This window comes from Idiotropiscis lumnitzeri, chromosome 1, assembly GCF_059441095.1.
Source record: "Idiotropiscis lumnitzeri isolate Australia: NSW breed Sydney's pygmy pipehorse chromosome 1, RoL_Ilum_1.0, whole genome shotgun sequence".
NCBI classification, from domain to species: domain Eukaryota; kingdom Metazoa; phylum Chordata; class Actinopteri; order Syngnathiformes; family Syngnathidae; genus Idiotropiscis; species Idiotropiscis lumnitzeri.
Window position 1 is genome coordinate 24,698,915 of NC_142391.1, and position 27,243 is coordinate 24,726,157.

Here is a 27,243-nt window from a genome sequence, read left to right on the forward strand (position 1 = left end):
CAGCTGCAGAAGGCCCCTCTGTTCCCCGCTGAATGGACACTGTCACAAGTATCTTCTTATAGACTTGAAGAAAGGGAAGGGGAAATAGTAGATGAATGGGGGTGGGGTTGAGGAAATGAGCCATCATGCTTACAGATTGCAGGATGATAGAGATCTTAATGACACGTTAGGTTAATAACATGCTCGTGCATCTGTTTCAATTATATACCCAATCATTTCCATGCATTTTGATGCTGTTGTTCTCCACATATCCGTCTGTTTGGTTGTGTATGTCTCACAGTGGTTATTGGAGAAGCTTTTCCCGCATCCTCACAGTGGTCGCTCTATATTTGGGAGTTGGAGCGAAGCTTGCGACCTCGACGCTCACCCCACACCTGCCCTGTGTGTATGTGCATGTCTGTGTGGAGACGCACACTGGCTTGTAAGCTTTTGTGCAGCCTGTGTAGCTGCTTTTAAAGCAAGCGTGTCCCGTTACGTGTCTGTTTGTACACGGCGACACAAAAAGAAGCACATTAAGGTGCGCTTTTGAACTGCGCGTCACAAACTTGCTCACGTTCCTTCTCAATGTATAAAACTCAGGGTTGAATTCACAATTAATGAACTGCGGCCGTTGATAGAATTTTCCATTGCACTTCATTTGCACCGGCAGTTCGCTCTGTTTTAACGTACTATTCTCAAAGAATATTGCGCTCCTGACATACCAGCACAAACACCACCCACAAAGTTTCTGTCCCTGGTTGCCATAAGCCACACATGGCAAAGTATAAATGCTGGCTCTGCGCCAAGAACGCTGTGGCAGAACAATGGCAGTTTCAGATTTGGTCCTGACCAAGGTGCTGCAAATGTGACCTCCAGAAAACTGTTATCAATTGTCACCAAGGTTTACATACATCTCTGCTCATTCCCACATAAATCTCAGAAAATAACCAAATGGTCATCACAATACCTTAGTTTATGGATATTAGCATTTTTGACATTAGAACACATGGCGAGAGATGTTATATGTCCAAAATATGTTCCAAAATATTGGTGCAATCAATGTGATATTTTCCAAGATTGTTGTGGGCAAAAGTAAAGATGTCCACATTAATTGTGGCAAAGATTGATTGCAGTTTTCTGATGTCTTTAGGTGCAATTTTTAAAAGCTTTTTCAATGCAAAATAGGATGTTTATAATAATAATAATAAAATTATTTATATATATATATATATATATATATATATATATATATATATATATATATATATATATGTATATATGTATATGTATGTATGTATGTCTGCCCTGTGAATGGCTGGCGACCAGTTCAGGGTGTAATGCGCCTTTCGCCCGTAGTCAGCTGGGATAGGCTCCAGCACCCTCCCGCGACCCTGTAGGTCGATTTAATCGGCAATCGTGTTTTGGCACAGTGAGCATGTGGCAAGGTTTGAGTCAAATTGAGTCTAGCAAAATGCAAAATGTGAAAAATAAAATGAAATATAAATATATAATATAAAGTCCGCTCTCAAAAATAACAAAAACCTGCCGATTTGAATAGGCATCAGCTAATGCTAACTGTAAAATTGGAAAGACAAACAATCGTCTGCCAATGCATTTTTCTTTTAACAAACACAAGCAATCAAATTACAGTAACCAACCGATGCAGCCTTGGTTTTAGCTTGCAGACAAGAACAACATCTGGGTATTCTGTGCTTCCTTGGATATTGAATTGGAATGGGACCTGGGCCGATGATGACGCTTCAGGAGATATAAGGACATAAGATTGAACAAGAACGCTAATTGAGAAACGGCTTATGTCTAAATTTGAGGAAATGTTCAAAATCTCCTCTAGATGAACGGATATGCTTTCCTCTCTTCTCTCTCTCTTCTATTATGCCGGCTACCCTTTCTCCCTCATTCCATCCCTCCCCTCTTCCTCCTCGCCCTCCTGCCACCCCGCTAATTGCCACTTGTTGGGAGAATCTCGGGAGCTCATTAATTGGTGAAGAGGAGACAGGTGGCGCCACAATGTTGTGATGCTCCTTGTTTGTGTGTGCCCGTGTTTGTGTGCGCGTGCGTGCATTTATGTGTGTTGGTCCCAGCTTGTTAGGGGTACCGAGCCCCCTTCTCACTGTAAACTCTTTGTTTATGCAGTGCGAAAAGGGCCTGGCTGGGCCGTGAACTCCCCACGCTCTTATCCTTCTATGCCACTCACCCCTAGCGGACCCCTGTGCAGGTCCCCCCCACCCCAACCTTGCCAGCCGCCCTTCCAACACCCTATTTTGCTCCCATCGCCTCCCCCTGTCCAACCCCATTTCTGTCACGTTCCTTCCCATATGTAACAATGTCACCACGGGCTAACAGCGTCACAATCCTGTCGATGTGACATTGGCTTGTAATTGGGAGAATAGCAGCTCTATTGTGGCAATGGTGAACCCACATCTGTAACGTGAGTGGACCATCCTGGAAGCATCATATTAGTTCGCAGTATTTATACAAACCTGTTGGAACGTGGAAATGATCAGGCCATGTTGACTTTCGAGATGTGACGTTAACGTCCTGTGTTGCGGTCATACTACAAATTTGAAGCGCGTTGAGGCTGCTGCTTTGGTGCTTACCTATCTTTCAAGAGTTGCGAGTAATATTTGAACACGGACAAGTTCTCTTGGAAAAAAAAAAAAGAATAAAAAATTAAGTCAACAATAAATGTTAATAATAACTTTATTCTTGTGATGTTACAACTTCATAATATTGTGAAGCATTCTCCAAATGATGTGTTAGCGGTCTTGCTAAACAAGTAACAATATTGCAAGTTTATTGTTGTCGGACTTTGCACTTTAATCCCAGAAAGTATTAAAACTTTTTTCGTTCCGTAAAGAAAATATTGCCAGCGACAATAAAACGATAGCAATCTTGCTAACCAATGATAATACAAGAAATTTTACTCTCAGACTATTATGACTTCAAGCTCATAATAAAACTTTTATTCTTGGATAGCAACATTAAAAGAGAATTGAAATTCTTCCTAAAGTTTGGCTAAAAGTAATATTGTTTGTTCAAGGTCTATACCGACTTTAGCCTTGTAAAATATTCCAACGTTAATTTTGAATGTATGTCCAAATGTAAGGTGTATTTTTATTTTTAATTCCCAAAGCACCCAATTTAATGTAGATTTTTTTTTTTGTTTGGTTGTCTTTGAAATATTTGGAAAGCGATGATAAGAGTAAATTAGAATTCTTGCTAACCTAATGCGAAAATAAAAAATAATATATGTAATGTATATGAAGACTTTGTCTATTTGATTTACAGATCTTTAGTATCACAACTTAAATGTTTTTAAATTTATATTTTTCAATTAGCCTTTTTGAGTCTATGGTTATCATGGGTGCTATTGGGGGAACACTGTATTTAAGCAATAATCATGCAACCCACACAGATGAAGTCTGAGCTCTGGCAGAGAGGACCATGAAGCATCTACGCCATGCATCTAGTATGTATTCAGTAGTTAAGTTATTCAACAGACAAAAAAAACTATCGCAACAATAGTCTTAGCTAGCATGCCAGCCTAAACGACACACTGTCACCAACTTGTACACAAACAAATATGCACATTAACACTTAACACAAAGTTAACTTTAGAGGTTTATTTTTCCTAAAAAAGAAACTGGGATGTCGTTTAGGATACATCGGGGGAAAAAAGTGGTGTGACATTACCATATGATGCTGGACCTAAATCCCCCAAATCTACAAAACAGGTGGTAAGGACGCACGGCCAAGATAATTCACCCGAAAGCGCCATTGTGCTTGGCAGGTGCGAGAAAGAAAGAGATGATGGCGAGTAAAGAGCAATGTCGCGCATTCACAAAGGTTTTTATTCCGGCAACGCTATGCCTGGCCAAGCAGGCAGTTGTCATAGGGAGGCGTGTGTGGATCTTTTATGAGCTTCCTTCTTCATGAGGTCCTCCCTTACTTGTGGGAGACTGGATAATCTAAGTCATCCCAGTAGTGCTCTTAAACCAGTATTCTTAAACCGAGTGTGACGAGGTGACACATTACTATTGACTACAGTGAAAGCTCAGTTATATACTGGACACTATTCACCATTCTTTTGTGCTCCTGTTATATTGTGATTTTCCAGCAAACGGTTTTATAGTTATATTTTTACAGCATCAATTGGCTCCATGACCAAGCAGGTTACTCAATTTGTTTGTTTATCAAATCTATTTTCCCTGTTATTTTTTTTTTCGAATGTTTTCAATGAAGTGGGGGTTGGAATTCAGAATCTCTTAACTGTGAGGCAGACATACGCACCACTACGTCCTTTTATTTGTACAAATGCGTTTTCTCACTATGAACAATTATTATAATTATTACTATCATTTTTTTTTTACTCCAAAGCACTTTTTCTTTAAAACCTAACCTAAACATCAGATTTACAGATACATATCTGTTCTGCAGAAGGTGCCTAGATTATTCATGGTGAACTTCTAAGTAAGCAAAAGCAAAATACTACAGTGATTCAAATTCCTTTGATCAATTCTTCTGATAAAGTGTTACTGGTATATTTTTTCTGAATGTTCTCACGTTTCCATGTTTGTGTTAAGCTAATTGCTCAGCGGTGAAGGAAGCTATTTCCTTTATTACTTTATCATTGATTTTTTTTTTTTAATTATTTTTTTTATTAACAATACTACTGCTACAAATAATCACGATAATCGTAACTAATAATGGTAGTGTGGTCATCCTGAGTGGTAAATTTCAGAGTGGCGCAAATTCATATGTAATAGCATTTCCTCTTTAAGAAAAAAGCTTATTTAACTGGATGTAAGAATGTATCCGAATGTTCTTAATGCCCCATTCACTAAGCCGTGATCTGAATCTTGCATATTTTCTTTCCACCATTGATTCATGTTTCAGACCCTGCCCTTTTAGTCACGATTTTCAAGGTTTTTGCACACAATTGCTGAGCTCCAATGCACTTTGATGGAACACAAAATGGAAGGTGGGTGGCCACAGCTTGTGCTCGCCTCCATTCTTTGCCAGGCTGTTAGGAAAAGTATGAATCAGAGAAGGAGGCGGCGTTCACAGAGCTCCCACTCACTAAACTTCTTCTTCTGTCCACTGTTGCTGTTTCAAATTGCTAACATTCCAGCCTATTGGCCCCTGAACTCCGCGCTTCTTTACGTGAGGGCCCTCCATTCATTTGGCTTCTGCCCTGGGGGAAATACAATCTGTATCGTGTATGAATGTATTTGTGGAAGATGCTGCACTTTGATTGACAACAAAGACTTAAAATGTAGTTGAGCCTAAAATGTACATTTATGTCTCTCTTTGGGGAAGTACAGTTTTCACTCGTCACTTACTTTTTGTTCAAAGAGATGAGTTGACTCATACCCACGTGCACTCATACAAGACGCATGATTGGTTCCCGGCACAAGATCCACCAGTGAGAGCGCAAGTGGATTCATCCCATTATCTGATTGGCTGTTATGACACATCTTCTTCCTTGTTGTATCACACCAGTCTTGTTTGATAAACGAACGACATTTCTGAACAATGTGCTGTTTGGAACTCACAATGTTATTCAAATATGCCATTCAGTTAGTTAGTTAAAACGTGATTACTTCCGGCAACAATGTAAAGAAGCAGCGCTGTCGCCGGAAGTAATCATGGCTTAAGTTTCGCTTTGCATAATAACATCAACAAGGACCTTTGGCTAAAATGCACCACGGAATTCTAGTTGAGGTAGAATAAAAATAAAAAATTTTACGTCGGTACTAGGAAACTTTCTGCCAGGCGATTACGACGGAACATTGGCTTGTAGATCATGGTCCTCTCACAGGCTGCAGCTTGGTATTGATTCTTCATTTTGCATTTGAATGTGGAATTTGACATAACAAATATTGACCAGGTTGGGCACCGTGTCTCGCAACGGCGTAATAGAGATGTAAATCCCCTCCCAAAATAAAAAATTAAAATAATAATAATAATAATAATACTAACAAAAAGTCAACCTCTACTTCACGGTTTTTGACTTTTCACGAAGGGCCCCGGTCCCAATTACCGTAATATGATCGTTGTGTCATTGAAATCCTATAGAAAATATCGGCTTACGATTGATTTAAGGGCAGGAAGCATGCTACATCGCAATTGAGGTCAATATTTATGATATCACGATCACACTGCTCATTTTGTTGGGCCTCGCCTGGACTCCTGCTATCCAAGTCAACGTTTTTATTGTGGGCTGTAAAGTGATCCAGTGAATGGTTTCACAATGACAAAACAAGCAGTAAAAAAAAAACCATAAAAAAAAACCAAACATTTGCAGTATATTAAGTCCTCATTAAATGGACTGACACCCAAGTTTGTTTTTGAGTGGCATGTGTGTTTGTGTGCGTGCTGGTGATGGGCGGGGGTGGTGTGATGGCAAACGACGTCAACGTCATTTACAGTCCCTTTGAATGACAGTTTTTATTATTGCTTCAACGGGTATTAGTTGTGAAAATAGAAATGTTTCTTGGCATCGGGATTGTTTTGAGTGATTTTAGCGCTATATATTTTTTCATTTATTTTTTTTTATAAATGTTCTAAATATTTGGGGATTTTTTTTGATTGTGGTTATCTTTTTTGCATCCTACATTTGCATTTAGTATTGTTTTTCTTAATGTTTTTATAAAACAAAAAAACAACGTAATTAGAATTTTGGAGTATTTTATATTTTGCTATATTTAATATTTTTACATTCAATTTAAAAATATTGCATTCAATCTTTAAATTGCATTTTGTTCATCTTTTTATTTTAATTATATTGTCATTATTTCATTATTTAATTTTGCCAAGCTTTTATAAATTTAACAAATATGTATACATTTGAGATATTTTATATTTCTATTTTATTTTATCTTTTTGTTTTAGGATTTATTATTTATTTTGTGTATTGTCGCAAAAAAAAAATATGCCACCCATAAATCAGGCTGGCTAAAGTTATTTTATCCTTCACATCACTGTTACACTCAATAGTCTTCACTTTGCTGTAGTGGTTGCTGTAGTTTAAACTGGTCTCCATTCTGTAGCTAACAGCTAAATTCAAGAGATCGTCGTTGTTTGTTCACGTCTAATTGCGTTCAATGCGGCCGGTTTTGTTCCAGTTTCCTGCGAAGTAGAAAACCAAGTGCTCCCATGCGTAATTTTAACAATGTGCTCATATATTTTCAACTTCTGTCTCCTCTCTTCCAACTGTCAACTTTCATCCTGAGAACAAAATCCTCCACTGATGCCTCAGTGTGTTTTTCCTCTCTTCCAGAGTTGAAAGGTCACTTAAGAACAAATCAGCAACGGGCTCAAAGGTGAACCCTGCCTACTTGTTATTTTTCTCTTCTCTCCGTCGGCTACGGCTTCATCATCGTCATCATCATCATCATCATCATCGTGGCTGCTTCTGACGTTATCCCTCATTTCTCTCCCCAATTTCCTGTCTGGGGATTTGGTAGTGGCAAAAAAAAAAAAAAGTTGCAAGACTGACTAATTTTATTTAGTCTAACGACAGTTTCTGTGAACAATCAAAAAGAAATCTCAGTGAGGCACATGTATGAATATGAAATTGTTACTCTGGCCGTTTATTCATGCATAATCATTGCATAATCAAGATGAAGGAAACAGCTAGGCTCAATCCACAGTCGTAAAAATCCCTGGCACAATCAGACAAGTGTGTGCAATGTACATATCAATGTGTGATGCCTTCCATGATCCCCTGCGACATTTGAATTTCCGAAAAGTTGAGGATGACTCCTTGGTAAAATAAAGAAATAAATGAATTGGCTCTTCCACATTGAACAGTCATGCATCCTCTTTGCTTTTCTCACTGTTATCAAACTGAGGAGGGAATGCTAAGCTAACTTGCTCTGCTTGGATTGTGGTGCACTAGTTATCGCTGCAAAACAATAAGTATCGTTATCACTAAAGAAGAATGGGGGGTACGTGCATGCGACCCACACCAGCAAAATGAGACAACTAGGGAAGACGGTAATACCACGGTAACTGTTCAACTCACTTGAAATGTAGAGCAGTCTAAACTGGATTGTAGCGGAGGATAAACAACTATGAACTTGCATTCTAATTTTTTACAATTAAAGTTGACATTGTAATAAGTCCATTCCCGTTGAGGTCCCAAAATTGATTCAATTCATCCTGCGTTATCAATAATGGCCATATCGCACATCCCTAGTGCCATGTACTGAATGTGATTGCTACTCTTGCAAATTAGAGATAAATAGAACAACTAGAAATATTCTGCAAGTGACTACACATGCTCATAGAGGATAGCCCATTGTGTTCCTCTACACAACAAATTTCTGTAGCTCTCCAATGTTCAGCATGTCTCTATCTCGCTCCATTGAGGCAAAAAGGATTGATCTGTAAATGCTGCAGTGAGTCGGTATGAATGGACAACCTTAAAGCAGATTATGTTAAAGTTCTATTTAGTATAAAGGACCACTTCCATGAAAGGGCTCAGATTAGCTGATGTGCCGCTGTGCCACCAGAGGTGTTCAACCACCCCGCCTGTAAATCATTTTACTCCGCCTGTAATGGGGATTAGAAAGTGGTCCCAATTCATTGACAGCTATGGACCCCCCCCCCACCACCACCTCTTTTTATTCTCATTTTATCCTTTTCTCATTAGAGGAATGTTGTCATGCTGACTGAAAAATATCTTGCTGAATGTCAGAATGTTAACGTTTGTTCACTTTAGTTCAAATCAAACCCGACTACAGGTAATGATGTAAAAATGTGTCTCCCTCTGACCCCTATATGACTTCTGTTTCTTATGTTTAGTATGTACGGTATGAGCATTCGGATGTTATTTTTAATGCTGTCTAATGTGCCCCAAAAAGTATGTAGGTGTTAAACTGTCTAGCGTCAACTATGAGAAGTCACCTGCAGTTAGTTGCTAAATCTTCGAGTGTGAAGTTATCAGTGGGAGGGGAAACAGTTGTAATATGTGCTTCAGTTTCTAGTCTGTGCTCATTAAAGAAAGGATGTGGAGCACGTACTTGATGACTTTGTTATCCCGAGGTCATTCCGCCTTGCCGCCCAGGACATGTCTGGACCTGATTCTCTTGACACTGCTCCGAGTTCACCAGTGACCAAACCAATTAATTAACATGGCTCACGATTGGCCAGACACCCTCCGTGTGGCTCAGATCACCGTCATGGTTGACCCAAAAGGATACACGGGTGATAGCACAACAACACCTTTGCTGTAATTTCAGTCAAGGTCCAATTTTAATGTGGGAAAGGGCGCTTGAATGAGCAAACCTCTTGTATATTTACGCAGTGATTTTTCCTCTCATCGCGGAGAGCGGCTCTTTTGTTCGCGGCTAATGAACAACGCTAACCAGTGTGAGAAAGAAAAGAAATGTTCGTCAGGGGCGGCGGCCACAAACGAGAATGATTAGCATGAAAACAAAGCTTCTTAGTCACTTCTGTTTAGCATCAAGGCAACAATCAGCGTGACCGCTTGTTTGCTAAAAAAAAAAAATAAAAAAATCTGCTCTTACTAATGTCGAGATATTTGGACGTGCCTACCTAACGTAGAAATGGGCACCATAACTTTGAAAGTGTTGATAATATACTGTGCTAAACTTGTTTATTTAAGTAATACACAATATCAGAAAAATACTTTGTGCTCATGACATTATCCAACATTGCCCGTTGACTGAATCGAAAGTAATAACTTTGGCCTCAAGGACACGTTGAGTGCCACGTTAATGTGACCCTCTTGAGTGTTGCCGTCAACATTATATGAATTTGGCTTAAGTTCCTGAATCTCTTTTCTTGTCAGAAGGGAGGGTATGTGGTCTTGTCATTGAACATTCAAGAAAGAAATCTTATGTGTCAAAAAGTTGCAATGTTACGTGCAAATTAGACATGTAACTGTTCCTTGCCCAGCCCACAGGCAAAAAAAGTCCACAGGTGGCTTTATCGTCCCATTTGTTTTATCAAGGTTCCACAGTCTAAAATTGTGCACGGCATGCCAGGGGCACTCGTTTGTGTCATCTCATTACGCGATGACGCCTCTCACCGTTTCTAAATGATAATCACTAAATTCAACAATCCAAATAAACAAGCCGACTCTGAATAATTCACAGGAATCCAAGTCAAGTCTGTCACGGTTGGAATGGTCTAGTCGTATCTGTACACCCTAAGTCAGCTCCTACTGTTTTCTATTACATATATACATACACCCCCAACAGCACCCCTCTTTTCCCCTTTGGCACTAAACCTGGTCTTTCTCCTGTCTGATCCCTGCCCCCGTTTCTTTTCCTCCCACGGATCCCCCTTGTAACCCCCCCACAAACTCTGCTGCCTCCCTCCATATGTGTCCCAGGCTACCTCCTTCATGGACTAGTAAACCCTCTCTCTCTCTCTCTTTCCCTCTCTCTCTCTGTGCTACTGTCAGCTCAGGTTGGAGGACGAGCCACTAGACCTGCTGCCGTCGCCGGTGGTGGAGGTGCCGCGTTTGGCGTGGACTTTGTCACATTGCGGCAATACGGAAGTACTGCTCTGACAATTCTCTTCAAAACCCCCACCTACCCCTCTCGTCCTCCGGACTCGACAAGAAAGGAGAGGGAGGCAGTGTGTGAAGAGTGTCAAGCAAGCGTGGAGGGGCAGTAGAGCGGAGCGCCGGGCCCACTCTGACCATGCCAGTGTGGGGAGGAAGGCTGCTTCTCTGCCTGTGGAGCCACAGCACTGCGCTGCTACTACTACTACTACTACTACTCGGATTCGTCTCTCTGGACACGCCAGTGCATGGTAAGAGCCCGTTCTAGACTTTCCTTTACGTATGCTTACACTTTTATTGTGTGAATGCTCAAGAGCATTAACACATTGTTTTGCACCTCAGAAAATAGATATTTACTTATTACTGTGTTGCAATATTTTGCTATTCTACTCCTTCCGCTTTTCTTCACCATTCAACTTTAGAATATTTATCTGAATTAGGATTTTCTACATTCCCAAAGTTCCTACTTTTACAACGATTTAAAAAAAATGAAATCAAATAAATGGAGATGTGTTCCAAATTGAAGTCACCCCAACATTTTTCACAGCATATTCCTCTACTGATTCAAACCAAATTCAAACCGTTCAACTCATTCAGGGCATCTTTGGAGCACATTGTCCAAATTCACACATTTTTCATATTTCCAGATCAATCCAGACATTTTGCACATTTCCATTCTCGGATTTCAAATTATTCAGCACATTGAGGGCATCTTGGGAACTATTTATCACATTGCCAAACGTTGAACATTTTCACAACACAATTTACACATGAAGAAACATTTCAAATGCTTACCTCTTCCCGCATTTCTTGTCACTTCAACCCATCCCAGCAAGGCTCACGTTCTACATTTCCACAATTCAATTAAGTCCTCAGCATTTGAGTTCAACACCAGCTTTTCAGGATTCGCAAGCAATTTCAACAGAAATTGCATCCCCTTCAATTTTATGTCTTCTAACTCAAGCATTTGTACTTCTTGTCATTTTTCACTTTTTAATTAAAAAGCGTGCGCATGTTGACAAACACTGTTGAAGCAAATAAGCCGCATTGCCCGTGACCATGTTTGGTATCTGCTGTGTGATTGGCGAGGTGTCGCATGTATGGCTCTTGTATCTTAAGCGCAACTGTGCTCTGTGGCGTTGTCACGGTTGTTTGTTCAGGCTCATGCGTTTGTAATCCTAAAGATTACAAAGAAGGAGCAAGTGTAACATCTCATTTTTTCATTGGTATATGTGCCGTTTCTGATTACGCTATTTTGGATGATTATATCATGAAAAAGCTTCAAATATATTACCTAAATTACATTTTTGCAGGATTTTATAACATTTTGCTTTGGAAATGTAGCTCAAACAAAGACAAAACAAATACTGGTAGTGCATAAAGATGGCCGTTTGACAACATTTTCTGATGGATTTCCTTGACTATGGTGAAATCTCTGGAGTTGTATGCTCATCCGTGCAAAATGTATGGGTGACGTAAAATCTCAGAAAAGAAAAAACGATAATGAAATCTCAACGAACGCATACAAAACATATATTTGTCATGAGATGAGATAATGTAAATGTTCTGAATTGTTGTTTTCACCACAGTCTTGAACTGTGAAATTAGAATTAGAATTAGAAATCCCTTTATTGTCATTGTACTCAAGTGTGCAACGAGATTAGAGGGCTCCCCTCTCCAGTTCAATACAAATAAATAATGGATGATAGTGCACAGTGTTGACCAGCGGTGGGCTGTGAATTTGATACTTGACCCTTCTTAATTTAATTCACCTGTGAATATTAACACAACAACATGCATACAACACAATTCAAAAATATAACAGCAATCAACTGCCCCATACATCATCTGGCACCATTCAGAATTGAATGTCAAACAATGTAAAATGCATCATACCCTCCCAGAGATGCTGATTATCAAATGTTGAATGTGTGCAGAACGCGACAGACGTACTCTCCTAGTCCATGTTGGCTCTGGCCAACCAGGGGACGGTAAAATACTGACATCATCGAGGGCCAGCACTCCAGCCCAGTGAGGTCAAATTTGCAATCTGATTGATTAAGGGAACTGTCGCATTGCAAAGTTAATTCAAGTCACCTCGGCCAGTGCAAGTATAATCAGCTGTGCTGAATGTCCTTGTGCAAATTTGACTGATGAGGCAACACATCGGGGCTGAAATTTGTTCGCACAAAAAAAATATTTATATAAATATATATATAAATACAACCTCCATGTGTACGTTTTGAAAGCAGTGGGCCCGCGAGAAACGCTGCAAAATGAAAAGACGAGTCTGTTGGAAATACAATACAATACTCTACAATATTTGATTTATATAGAGCATTTCACAACAGCTGGAGCTGTAACAAAGAAAAAGTCATTTAGTTTGTAAATGTAGGCCAGTGTTTCTGAATAGTATTAAGCAGGGAAGGCATTCCTGGCTCTAAACACGGCAAGCTCTAAAATGGATGACCTACGGAATGACTGAATGGATGCGCTACAAGTTTACATGGTAAGAATTTTTCATGGTGTTGATACACATTCGGATTCGGTATCCTTGGTAGAGGGCCATGCTCTACTGAGAACTATTCTTTTTAACAGTACAAACCATTTGCCCTGCTTGCCCCCACCTCCTTCCATGGTTTACACCTGTTTGATACATTATCATCCCGTCGTCACATTCCAAAAAAGGAGGAATTTGAAGAATAACGCGCGGGCACTTAAGATGTCTGCCGCACGTCCGTGCATTGTGAATGATAGCGTCTAAACTTATTTTTCCCTGGTTTTCTTTTTGGCACAGTTTTATTCTATTTAAAGTGACAGGGGTTTGTGTCTGCCGGGGAAGCTCTGAAGTGCGTCCAGCTTGAGGGCTCATCATAGCGCATGCGGTGCACAACCGCCCCCCACCACCACAGGTCATCCAGCAACCTCTTGGCCGCGCGTTATCCACCCTCTCGTCCTTCTTTCGCTGACACGTCTCGCTTTAGAAGCGGCTTTCCGTTCTGGTCTGCCATCCAAGCGAGTGGCTCTGAAAGCCGTGACCGTCTGAGCATTTGACACACACTCACACACATAGAAGGCAAACATACAAAGTGTCTGCATGTTTCTGATTCATGTGAACACTGACTGCTCTGTCCAAGAATCCAAACAACAGCTGCCAGTGACTGAGACGTATGTGAAGTCTGACATGAAGTTGAACCCGGGCCAAGTTGTTCTTATTCTTCTTGAATCAGTTCAGATTTATTTCTATTTTAAAATGGATTTTTTTAAGACACTTCTCCATGCACAATTGGCCGACGGAAAAACAGCTTTTGTGTTGCTGAAATTTGTCACCTGTTGATATCAAAATATTTCATTGTACTGCATGTAGATGCCTGACATTTATTTCTTGTTTGAAGAATTTGCGACATTTCTTTTTTGTCCAAACTAATTTCAGCCATTAAAAACAACAGTGCTCCCCAAACTATATTAGTAATGGTCAACCATTTGCAGCCCTCTGGTTGGCATGATGTTCAAATTCATTTTTGTACAGTATTGAATGTTTTCTATTATTGTGTGCTTTAAGTCAGATAATTTCCACTGAATGTGTAGTCCTGCTACCTGCCAATATTTAAAAACACAACTTTGTGAGCATATGTAAAAAAAACAAAAATACAACCGTTAATCATTTAATGTTTGAAAACTTCCTGGTGTCTGATGGTGAAAGCTTACTGCACTCCAGGCCTTTTAAGTTGTTTGAACTTCTTCTTCTCGGGTCTCATTCATTGGCTGACGCGTTTGTGATGGATTGGCCCAGGAATGGGATCATTCGTTCATTCATTGGCTGGCTCGTGGATGATTGATGTTGCTGGTGAAAGATTCAGCTCGGCGTGGGAGGAGGAAGATGAGACTGGTGGAGTGCTTTGGCCGTACTCTTTGAGACACGCTTTTGTCTTCACTATTGTTGTCTTTTCTTTGAACCAGCATGCTGATTCCCCATTGCTATGCTCGTGTTCTCGCCTAATAATTAAAACTCTTTTTCATGCAAATCCTCGAAATGACCTTCATATTTTGACATTATTCACTGCCCACATTAGATAGCCTACGCCAAAATGCTTCACGTCATTCATCTGTCAAGGTTTATTCATTTGTAGCATTTCGGGTGGAATTGGCCTTGAGTTCAACATACAAAATGGCTGACTTCTTCAATTTCAGGCATGTGTCCTTGAGAAATGTTCGTGCATGGTGTCATGATAGACCGAATTTCGTGTCGATCAGTGTCATTTGGGCAAACTTTGTAGGGGATGCTAATGAGTGAGTTTTGGCACCTATCACTATCTTGCAGTAGAACGTCAGACAAGCCACGGTAGGATTTACCATTCTTAACTGCCCCGTATATAACTGAATCAAACCGCTCGATGGAAATCTGCCTTAAGTGTTTTGTCTGTTGGGCGAGCCTCCTTTGGACAAGCAAGTACAGAATGACATGTTCCTTGTACGTCAAGGAGAGATGAGATGAGTGCATGTACACACATACACACACACACACACCCGCACACCCCACACGCACACACACTCACAGATCTCCTGTGACCTTCCACCTACGCCAGACTGCAGCCTTCAGTTTGACTTCTGGGAAGCGAGGAACGATAGCTTACATTTCATTGTCCTTGGTGGAAAGAAGCGGCACTGTATCAGTTTTCACGGTCAATGGCTCCGCCAGTTGCTGCGCTTTTGTCACCAGCCACTAATGAGACGCTGGCACCCCACATGTTTGAGCTCCCCCAAACACCTGCCCCGTGTGACCCCGCCACCCACATTTCGCCAAAATATCGACAGTCCCCCATGTTGCCGTATTAATACTGTTCAGGATTGTGACAATGCTCTGTAACTTTTAACCAGCTCTCATTCTACTTTGATTTTCTTTAATGTACAATGGTATCTTGACTTGCGATTGCCCCAACGAGCGCTTGCTGCAATTAGCGAAAGATTTGTCCTAAGAGACTCAGTTATTGATTTTGAATAAGTGGTTGATTTGTTCCAAAGAGACACAGTCAATGATTAAAAGGTCATTTTGTCCGGTTGATATATTTGATTAAGATGCAGTTTTGTCCAAAGACTGTTTTTTTTTAACTATTCAAAGAGACTCAATTAATATCTTTAAATAAGACTTTTTTTTAAAGAGACTTAGTTGATGATTTTGAATTATGGGTAGTTTGGCCAAAAGGAACACATGCATTGTCTTATTGATCACATTGATGTATAGAGTATGTTTACCCAAGGAGGCAGTTAATAACGAAGCAGTCATTTTGTTCAAAGAGACACTGGAGACTCACTGAACTTGTTTCGTGGCTGTGCTGTGTTGTTCTCTAAGATGGTATTGAGTTCCTGAGGTTCATAGTGATATTGGATAGGAGCCTCTTGAAAGTAGATAAAAAAGAAACATTCATGTATAGATAACCGAAGTCATAAAGTATACAGTATTCATATACTCATTTTTACTGGTTTGTCTATAGGTTTGTCACCAAGCAGTTAAAATATGGCAGTAGCCAGCAGCCGGTGTAATAGCTCCTCTCTTTCTGATTCCCTCCGTGACTTGATCACTCCTAAGTGTTCGTGATATACGGTTTGACATCATCAGACTGTTTTCATCATTTACTCATAAGTACTTTTTCTTTCTTGCTTGATAAAATTTATGGAAAAAAAAGGATGAAATGTGATATTTTAGATCCTGCGGAAGCAGGATGACGAATAGGATTTGTTTTAATGGAACGGGATTCATATCAAGATTATACTACACAAAATATCGTGGTTATCATAATAATCATGATATTGCCAAAATAAATTTGTCAGGGATTTCTTCAAGGCACAAGTCAAAATATTAGCTGTACTATATATATATATATATATATATATATATATATATATATATATATATATATATATATATATATATATATATATATATATATATATATATATATATATATGAATAGGAAAAATACAAAAATCAAAAATATTAGCCAAAAAGGCAAGATAAAATATAAACAACTGGAAGGAAAGGTAAATGATGCAAAAAAAAAAAAGTTGGAAAATATCACATAAACATGATAAAAATGCATATAAAAAAAGAGAAAAAAAATGCAAGATGAGATGGAAAATCACACAACTATTGAGAAATCAAAAGCTAAAAAAGATGAAAAACAAAAGGATAATACAAAAATATTGCTCAATAAATACATTGGGGAAAAATATTCTCCCATGAGTAGTAGCGTACATACTTGGCCATAAATAAGTCTGCTTTACTTCCAAACAACCATACAAAGAGATTGTTTAATGTAAGTCCAGAATGTTTGATAGAATCTTTGAAGTTGTAATTTCGGGTTTATGGACATATTATGTGGCTTTGAAAATAATCATTGTTACAGTATGTAATGGAAATGACTGTTTCAATGCATGCGTGCCTATGTATGTGTTTCTGAACAAGCTTGACAGCATGTTTGTCCCGTGAGATAGTGCAGAGGAGGCCTGGAGCTGGCGATGGGTGATATGTGCCTCAGTTAATGGCCAGCTAATCACACGCGGTAGACAGCCGGACGCACACCACTGTAAACACCCCATACCCGCTGCCTACACGTTTGTATGCCGGTGGCATTTGTTCATTTGTTGCGTGTCACAAAAACGCAACTGTGAACATGCCGACACACACATTGCATATACAGTTCTGTATTTGTGGGAGAAATGAGTGCAACATGACTGAGCCCGCAGATGACTGAAACGCTGCAGACCAGAACACAGGCGAACTAAACACATGCCAGCTGCAATGTTAACACCATCAACTTGTGCCTTGCGTGCACACACGTACACACACATACACGTGCACGAAAGGAAAAAAATAAAACACATCACTACTTACTGTATGTAGGCTAGACTGATGGCGGAGTAGATTTGTTGCAAACATTTGGTCATACAGCACCAGGAATGATAAAAATGGACACAAGCTAACATTAGCTTACCCATTTGAAACGTTTCTCTCTACAGTTGTTGCTCCTGTGGCCCTTAGTTAGATCTTGGATAAAATTTGTGGCATTGTAGCGAGGGGAAAATAGAGAGAGAGGCCCTTTTTTTTTTTAGCTTGTTCTGTTCCATCAGGCCTGCGACCCTTGTGAGGATAAGTGGCTCAGATAAAGGATGGATGGATGGATGTTCCAAGCGAAGAGTTTAAATCATCGTTTTGTTTTGTTATTTTTGTAGTTTCCCACAGTACCTCTTTGAAATGGGTTTGAGAATTGTGTTTAGCAAGCGCTAGCAGCACTCAAGTGCTCCATATAGTCTGGCCTGGATCGTCGGATTACTTTTACTATGGTAGGAGAGCGCGCACTGTGATGCTGACTGCCAACTGATCACTTTTTAACAATCCACGCTTACTCAAGCGTATTGTTTTTGGTGGCAAATTATTATTTGTTCTGCATCATTGTACGGAGTTGCAGGGTTCTATTCTGAACTCCACCCTTCCTGTGTGAAGTTTGCATGTTCCCAGTGCCTGCGTGGGTTTTCTCCGGTTGGTTGCTCCGATTTCCTCCCCTCCAAAAACATACATGGTAGGGTGATTGGACGCTCTAAATTGCCCCTAGTTCTGATTGTGAGCGTGAGTAGTTGTTTGATTGCATGCCCTGCGATTGGCTGGCAACCAGTCCGGGGTATAGTTGGTAGTTGATGTTTTTTTTGTTAGCTGTGGCTGTTAATGGCTTGTGGCCAACACTCTGTTGTGTTACTTTGTGTGCTGAGATGTCCAAGTTCATAAATGCAACACTCCATGAGTGACCATGACGTTTTAATTATTTGAATACCAAAATAGTCAGTCCGAATGATGCCTTGAACGCCGCATCTTGTTTAATGTGTTCCGTGTTACTCTTTTGAAATTTAAAATCAATATAAGAAAAACTTATTTTCACACATTTGCTAATGTTTGCTAACCGTTTTGCTATACCTTGCTACCTAAGAACTTTACATAGAGTCTAGCAGATTCAAATCATGAACTCTCTGTCTGGAGACAGATATTATTTATTCCATTTTTAAAAGTCGTGAGCTATTGGTTACCACATCATTTAACACACCTCATCGCGAAGCCTTTTAGATGAACACAGATGGTTGCAATGTTTTTAGAAGCGTCCGGGATGTGACATTTTATCATTACAACAAATCTCTTAAACAAAAGAAACAGTGACCAATCAAGGTCAGACATAGTTAACGATGAAGGATATTTGCACTGTATTCCGTGAAAATAGAGTAAAAATAGCTCGACCTCGACGAGGTTACTAAAAAGCAAAACAAGTGAGATGTTGTCATCTCCGCCTGGCTCATACGTCGAGTGTTTGAGCACACTCGCATTCTGTGGGTCCTAAACTGAATCTGTTTTATATTTGCCGCGGCACACCATTGGCTCCTGGCCGGTGTGTGCCTATTGTTTATCAGCGTGATGTTTGCATCCCGCCGCCACCACGGAACAATGTGTCACATGATGGTATCACGGGAATAGAATGGATCATGGTAAAAATAGAAGGCGAGTGTGAGTATTTGCCGTACTTTTTATTACGCATGTAATGAAGGTGGCATCACATTCCTCATGAATGCTTGGCCTGACTTATTCATATTTGGAAAAATAGCTGCAATATATTGTCTTCATAAATGCGATTTCAATTCTCTGTCAAAATTAAAACATCATGATGATAGTCTGTCTGTCAGACAACCGTACGTTGAGTAACTTCTTGACAACGCTTCTGACCATCGTCTATCCATGAGTCAATTTGTATTTAGTTGAACTTTGTCCTTTCCATTTCAAAAGCACTCAATAGAAATGTCATTTGCCAAGAAATTCAAAAGCAATTAAATGAAAAAAATGTATGTCACGTTCACATCGTGTAAGCTTTTCATTTGCTTAGCCTGAAGGCATATTACTTAATCAGAACTCAACAACATGGGTTCTGGATTCCTGGATTTGTGCTTGTTGTATTAATGTACTTTACTCGATAAAATTGACCTTTAATGGGTATGACACCAACGGCCTCAATCTCATCTGGTCACCTGACCTTTCCTTAACGGTTGCTGTCTACTCTTTCCCATGCATCTGTGAAACAAACCATTTGTCATGTCTAATTAGTTTGACTTGCACATATTCCATTTTTACCCTGAGCATTTGATAATCTTGTGGACTTGTTCAAGTTATCGTCCACTACTCCGCACTCTCAACAAATAATAATTTTACCCATCAAGTAATCAAACAATGGGCAAGTGTCCACTATTCAAACACGTCTGTCTCAGCGACCAGATATAAGAAAATAAAAAGTCCTATAAATGTCTTAATAGGCAGACGGGTTATTCGAGTGGCCGTGAAAACACTTGGGCGACCTGCCAAAATAAACTGTGTGAGCGTGTAACTGTGTGTGTGTGTGTGTGCTTGTGTGGGAATGACTGCAGTAGACACCTTGGACCGGGGGTTGAGTTTCACATCTGTGGACACAGTTGGCGGATAGCTGCTTTCTTCAGGTCCCGAATGTTGAAGGCTGAGAGATCTCGTGTCTGATTTGTGGTTAGGTAAAAACAATTTAGGACTGCCTGTAGACCAAATATGCTCACACACCTATACACATACACACACACACACTGAGACAATAAATAACTCAAGAAAGGGACAAATAGATTTTCTCAGGAAGAAGATGGTCTTGATTCCCAGCCGGGCGAAATCAGCTATGGTTATTTTCTGCAAGGCTCATAAATGTAATTCACCCTGAAATAAGTTTGCCGAAGACAAAACAATGGGATACATTTGCGCCGTAATTTCATGTATTATATGGATGCTACATTATATAAATAACAAACTTGTATTTATGTATCTTTCCCCCGTTTTAAAAGGTCACAGTTTCAAAGGACTTTCCATCAGCAGTATTTTATTATTTGGGCAGAGCTGTCAGTGAAAAGTGAGACGACCCGACTTCCTAGAGTGCCATTTCTCCTTCCTTGTTGCAAACATCAACTCTTTCTGGAAAATTTTCTGTCCCAAAGGTAGAAGTATATACAAAACGTGCTTAACGATGTTGCGACAGGACGTAAGTAATACTTCTAATACAAAGTCACATTTACAAGAGCAACACCCATCACTCTTGGACAAATTCAATTTAACAGGAATATATTAATAAAGCGTTGTCATGAAATGAACCTTTGCAAGCACTTACGAGAGTTATTGTGTCTTCAACTGGTAAAATAGATACTGTGGCACATTCAATGAAAAAATTGAGAGCTGCAATCGCAATACTGTAATATTCTAATATTAATATTAATATTGTAATATTAATATCCTACTGTCATATTCTCATCCTTGCCCTTGTTTATTTTGATGACCTTAATCCTCATGCATTCCAATGACACTTTGAGTCCCCAATGTCCATAGACCCTTACCCCAAATTATACCCTGAACCATATTCTGAACTAACTCTCTATAATCGTATCCCCTATTACAATCCAAATCTTTCCCCAAAACCCTAACTGTAATCCTTTACCTCGGACTCCTGTCCCCCTTTTACCTCTTATCTCCTAATCTAACCCTCTGATTTTATGGCCAAATCCCTAACGTTTGCTCTCACCCCACATCTCACCTTCCCTGCTGCTTTCCAACCTCTGACTCATTCCCTCATCCTTTACCTGACCTAACTAACCCCTATCATGACTTCTTGATTTCTTCAAAAATAACCCTTTGTGTTCATGTATTCCAACCCATTGTATTGTATGGAATCGTTATTTGTGTGTTTAAATCCAACGAATTACTGATATGCCATAAAAACAATCCCAGCAATTTTCTCTGTCGCTTTGGTTTTTATCTCGGGACAAATGGTCTTCAGGTGGTATCGATATAGTTTGACTTATTTATGAGAGTGAATTGATGACAGGACCAGATGCTCTCTATTCTGCACTGTCTGGCACATTTTTTTCTTCTTCTTCATCATCCTCTTTCTAGTTTCCTTTTCTGCAACACTGCCTTGTAGCTCCGAGGGCTTTTCTGGAACGAACCGGGAGTTCCGGAATCCTTGTGTGTAGCCGTCACTCCTCCTTACAGGAGTGCACACACACAACGTGCATGCACGCACACTACAAAGAGTGGCTCGTTCATTTATGAGTCATACGTTCTTATTTGACATGTTGAAGTGATGGCTAAAGTCGTTCTTTCTCTCACACCAGCCAATTATCTTGGAATTACTGTTTATTCATGTACTTCTCACCAATGAAATTGCCTTTTAGGGGCCTCAACGTGCCCAAGAACTCACCAGTTTTTGCATGGGTGTGTATTCTGTATGCGTAGGGGGCCTTAACCCACAGATCCTAAACTCACTCAGAAAGCGAGAACAAATTAGCAGTGTTGCTGTTCGTGGCTTTCTCCATTTTAACAGAACTCACTAAAGCCAAAAAAGTCAAGCACCAAATTGAACAGGAATTGGTCCATTTTGGTGTTAAACAGTTATTTTGGGCAAATTCCAGTTCTTCAACATTAGATGACGTTTTTCAGGATTAACCTTTGAAAACAGTGTATTTGTTTTAGAATTCAACCTTTCAAAGCCAGTCTCACTTAGACATATGGAAATCTGCCATTTTAGTTTTAAAGCAGTCAATTTGAGCAGATTCCCGGGCTTGACTGCCAAACACCTGAATTGACAATATCACACCTGAATTGATGAATCCACGTTTCTCATTCATTCGCAGACAATGTAGTGGATTCCATTGACTTTGGTAATCAAATGCTTAAAACACATTTTGGTAAGAACTGGAACGGTCGCTACAACTTCATGAATGTTCTTCTGGACAAATGGACAAAAATCCCTCCGACACGTGCGTGAGCTTGAGACTTTCAACCGGGTGGCCCGCGAATTGGAAGGCACACCAAACAACTTGGAATCTTCAATCAACCTACCATGCATGTGTTTCAAATGGAGGAGCAAGCCAGAGAAAAGAAAATGCGGTACTCCTTAACCTTAAGTCAGTATTATCTTTTTGTGAAATGAAAAGGGGTACTTTTACGAGCTGTTATTACTGATTAATGTCACTTGCCCATCCAAAACCTTACAAACGAGATTGATTTGTGTGGCCGGGGTTTGTTTCAAAGGCTTTTAAAGCCCAGGATGCGCAAGTCTGACTTCCCTGAAGTCTTTAAAACATCCCGCTACACGCGTGCTGGTTTAGCTCATGCTTGCACTGACACAAGAAACAATGTAAAGATGAAAGAGTGGGCATCCAGAGTACACCCAGCATGTCCTTCCCCCACGTAGCGGCGACTCTGTCAAACACGGCGAAGATGAACAACCACTTAGAGCTAAAGGAAGGGAGTGGAAAGGAGGAGGCAGGTTGTATTTACACAAGCTTAATGAAAGACTTTATTTGACACCAGCTGGATTACCTTTGCTTCTTTTGCTTTTTCTATCTGGACCTGCCCTTCTCCATCTTGTTAGTCAAGCACAACGCAGCTCTCGCTCACCTTCGTCCTTCACTTACAACAAAGCATGTGTTGAAAGGAGCCTTTAAGCTTTTTTGGGGGTCTTCTGGGGCCGACCCGTTGTTAATTGCGTGTTGACAGTGGCCTCTATATCCTGCCATCAGGCCACAAAGACCCCGTGGGGGCGGGACCTGGAGGCTCCTAATGGCATTTGAAAGGCCAGTTTAGCAAAAGATTTTAGCTAAGCATCTTAAAGTTCAGACTCATAAAAGTTGTTGTTGAGCTTTTAGATATGCTTTGACATTTGGAGAGCTGTAGTGTGGAAATTATTCATCATGGGATATTGCTAACCGGTGACATCCAATTTGTTTGGATTCATTTTCAAATTCATTTTTCACCTGAATACACTATTTTATTTTTTTCATTGTTTTGCCCCATAGACCTGATTTAAACAAATCTGAATACAAACAATATGTACTGGTAATTGCATGGATGAAATGTGTAGAACACATATGCTTTTGTAGTGTCTGCTCACATGCGTGTGTTGGCGCCTGTTGGGACCACTTGGTGATGTGGCTGATGTGTGATGTTGTTCAAGTTCCTTTATCAAAATGCCATAAAATTGTACAATATTGGCAACTGCCTTGAGGTATGAGTGACTTGACTGGCATTTGTTTTGTAAATATATGAGCTATTTTGAGATTTTTTTTTTTTAATTTATTTATTTATTTTTTTAATTTATTTTTATTTTTGGTCAAAGTGCTAATCTGGAACTAAGGTAATCGATTCAGGTTTCTGTGGAAAATATTAATTCTAGATTGCATTACATCGTAATTTATGCCAAGATAGGTAGACTTTGTCTTCCATGGCTTTATCAAGTCATTAACAATGGGACAATCGAGACTTTCATTGTACTTGCGGTCTGGAACCCCAGTGGACAGTTTGATTTGAATTTCAAAGCCTTTCCAGTTCTAATCGTGTCCGACAGGTCTTAAACATTTCTCTAAAACTCTTTGTAATTCCTCCAAATGCATGACCCATATACACATATGATAAGAAAAAGTAGAACCACTCCACATAAGACAAGGTGGTCGGTCATGCTCTGTAGATGCTAACAACATGGCTAAGAGAGAAAGATAGAGCGAGATGGATTGACAGATTACTGGCATTCCTGTCATTTCCGGAGAGAATTGGGAGACAGCAGGGAGCCACGAGGCAGCACAGTTACAAGATAAATAAATTCCTCTGATTATGCTGTGAAGTGTAAACTGGCTTTGGATGCTCCACGGTCAACACTTTGCTGTCGTAGCCCTTAACGTAATTACAGAGTCCCTTGTTTTTCTCCGTTGTTGTTCATTAGCTCCCGTATCTTTTAGCTCCTGACACTGTAGTGTTAAACGCTACATTCACCAGTTTAGTGTCCCCTTAGTCTTGAAAATGCATCTCATTACTGTGGCAAACATTTCTAGAGGTAAATATATAAGACCTTTTTTATCCTCTGCTGTTGTTGTTTTGTATTGTGCCTTAGCTGTGTAAGATGCAGTATTATCCCGCAGTCCTTCGTCATTGTAATGACTTGACTATTCCGCTCGGTTGCTCCCGTCTTTTGCAGAACATGCGTAGTGAATACACGGCATGCTAGTGGCAGATGCTGGGGGCCGGTCTTTTGTGTTTTGTCAACAGAACGTCAGCACCAGGGATGCATAGTCAGACCAGGCAACAGAGGCAGGTGAGGCCGAGCCTCCCTGTCCCCTGCCTTGCATTTGGGAGAAAATAATAAACCTGATTATACTATAAGTCGTTTTCCAATTTAGTAAGATCATCCATGCTTCATCTAGATATTCTTTTTCAATCTAATAATGTCTACCATTTCACAATTAAAATGAATTAATTTGCCGAATTAGCATGTTTTCTGCTTAAATGACATGGCTGTGAAGGGAACAGAGCCATTACACTTTCAGTCTACAGTGACTACACGCACATGAATTGCAGACGCAAGCAGTCAACGGGAGCCCTAACACAAGAGACATTGCTGTTTGTCTTTCTTTCGACAAAAAACATATTTGATCGCACACGTCTGTCTAATATATTTCATGAATGTGTGTGACATTGTATTTAGAAGAAATGCGGCACTCTTCCCATAGTCATACGTAATCACTTGCAGAAGCCTTGGCCGGTTGAGGATGTGCAGACCAATCTGCCATCTTTAACCGGGAGTCCCCTGCGATCTCTTCCCCTCACTTGTATTGCGGTAATTGTGCTTGGCTCCAACGTGTCAAATTGGTTTCCATTGATAATGAGTGTACAACTGATTGAAGCGTAATCAAAAGCTTTGAAAACAAATGTTTCAAGGAAAGTTAAAACTGAACCTCGATTTCTATTCATATTTTAATACCAGCCGTGAACTTCGCGGCACATCACTGGTCAGCACCTTGCATGACGACCCGCGGACCCACGCAGAGAGGCCAAACTAGGAAAATAACAAAACGTAGGGGGTGGATAAAAGGAAACCTAATGGAGGATGACAAGGCTACCTTAAAGGTCCACATACATGAAGAGATACGGAGTGACCAAGAGCGGGAGCGAGGCGCTAAGTGTTTGCAGGAGGGCTGCAGAGTGAGAGAAAGGGCAGCAAAGGCCAGCGTCTCTTGTGAGCAGCCGCAAGAGTTCCCCGCAGATCTGTCACGTCTCGTTTTGGTCATCCCGTCTCCCAGCCCCCCTCGTCCGACTCCACCACTTATCCCTCGCGCCAAGTGACCTCGTTTAAAACCTTCGTCCTTCTCTTGTTTCTTCCCATTTTTACTCACTTGTGCTTCATTGTTTGTGCATCGGTGACTGTGGCTCTCCTTGCCCACATGGGAGGACATTACAGTATCCTTAATTGCTTCATTAAATAAATCCTCTATGATACCGCTAAGGAAGCACGTTTTCAAAATGACATATCTTCTGAGTGACTCATGCACCTGGTTTGGTGCTGCTGTTTTGGTTAGCAAACTCAAACACCAGGTCTCCCCATGGACCACAAGAGTAGCCCGCAATCTTGCTCTAAAAATAACATCATTGGAAACTATTTGAGGTAATCAGGCTATAATGCATCGCAGTCCGGATTCTGAAGTGAATCATGCATACAAGAAGACGTTGAGTGCAGACTTTAGATTCCTGCGTGGTAGCCGTGTTGAATCACATTCAGTGGGAGGAAAAAAAAACTTCAAGTGTGCACGGCTGTAGCACTTTTTTGACTCTGTGAAAGAGAGGACGCTCCCCCACGCCTCGTTCTCAGCATCTCCTCTCGCAGCTGTTGGGCATCTGCTCTCAATGAGCGTGCCGGAATGAATGAAAATTCTAAAAGCTGCGGAGGAGAGACACTTTTCGTACTTTCACACACTCCCCCCCCCACATCCTCCCTCAAGTGACAAACAGGTGCTTCTTTGAAACAGGATAAGACAGAATACCATAGCTTTGTTCTGCTTCTTTTGGGAAAGTTTGACGAGTAAGATTGAAAAAGCATGTGTTGTGGGAATGGTCTTACAGGAGTCTCAGCACAGTATCTGCTGTGCGCTGTTTGTGTCTGGCACAACTACAAACTGAAGGCATTGGTGAATAGTGAAGGTGCAACTCGTGTTGCAGGGAAGAACGGTTTTTGTAACCAAAAAAATGCCACACGATGGGGATAAGAAGAAAGATACTGAGAATAATTTTCATCCTCGGATTGAACATTTGCACTTTAGTCAATGATGATGTCTGAATGTCGCAAATGTTTCCTATGTTTTTTTTCTTAGCATTTCTGTTGGCTTCACCAATTTTGTTGTCCAATCCAATTTTGGCAAGGCCTTGAGAATCAGTAGTGTTGGTGAAACTGCGTTACCGATAAGTCGTTATTTTAATCAATTACATATATTTCAAATTCAACCTCACAGAGCCAGAGCGCTGGCCCTTGATGACTTCAGTATTTTCGTGTTCCCTGATTAGTTGGTCTGAGCAATACTTATCCAGCCAAATCCAAATTGAAAATACATTCGGCCTTATATACATTTAGTGATCATTATTTCTGGAGACACTTTCAATGTCTTTATATTGTTGTTAGCCATATATTGTTGTTCCAGGCCAATTATGTTTTGTATTTATCTTGTGTTAATGCTTTCTATAATTATGGAGTGACAGTGGAGGTGTTAAGAGGTGTATTTAAGTTGGTCAAGTTCACACTGAAGGCCCGGCCAGGTACCAAACACACAGCGAGCCAAGTCAGGTG

General features: G+C 40.3%; 1 protein-coding gene across 3 annotated transcripts in view; it reads left to right on the forward strand.

Moving 5' to 3' along the window:
- Nucleotides 1–27,243, forward strand: part of LOC148343928 (bone morphogenetic protein receptor type-1B-like) — a 53,508-nt gene that overhangs the window by 21,379 nt on the left and 4,886 nt on the right. The window contains exon 3 of one of the 3 annotated variants that reach the window (XM_088291601.1): nucleotides 10,439–10,791. The exons of 1 other annotated variant lie outside the window; for it this stretch is intronic. In XM_088291601.1, the coding sequence (XP_088147727.1) occupies nucleotides 10,680–10,791 (112 nt within the window). In that variant the 5' untranslated portion in view covers nucleotides 10,439–10,679. The remainder of the gene's footprint in view (nucleotides 1–10,438; nucleotides 10,792–27,243) is intronic. One more of the 3 variants, XM_088291609.1, reaches the window with a different exon arrangement.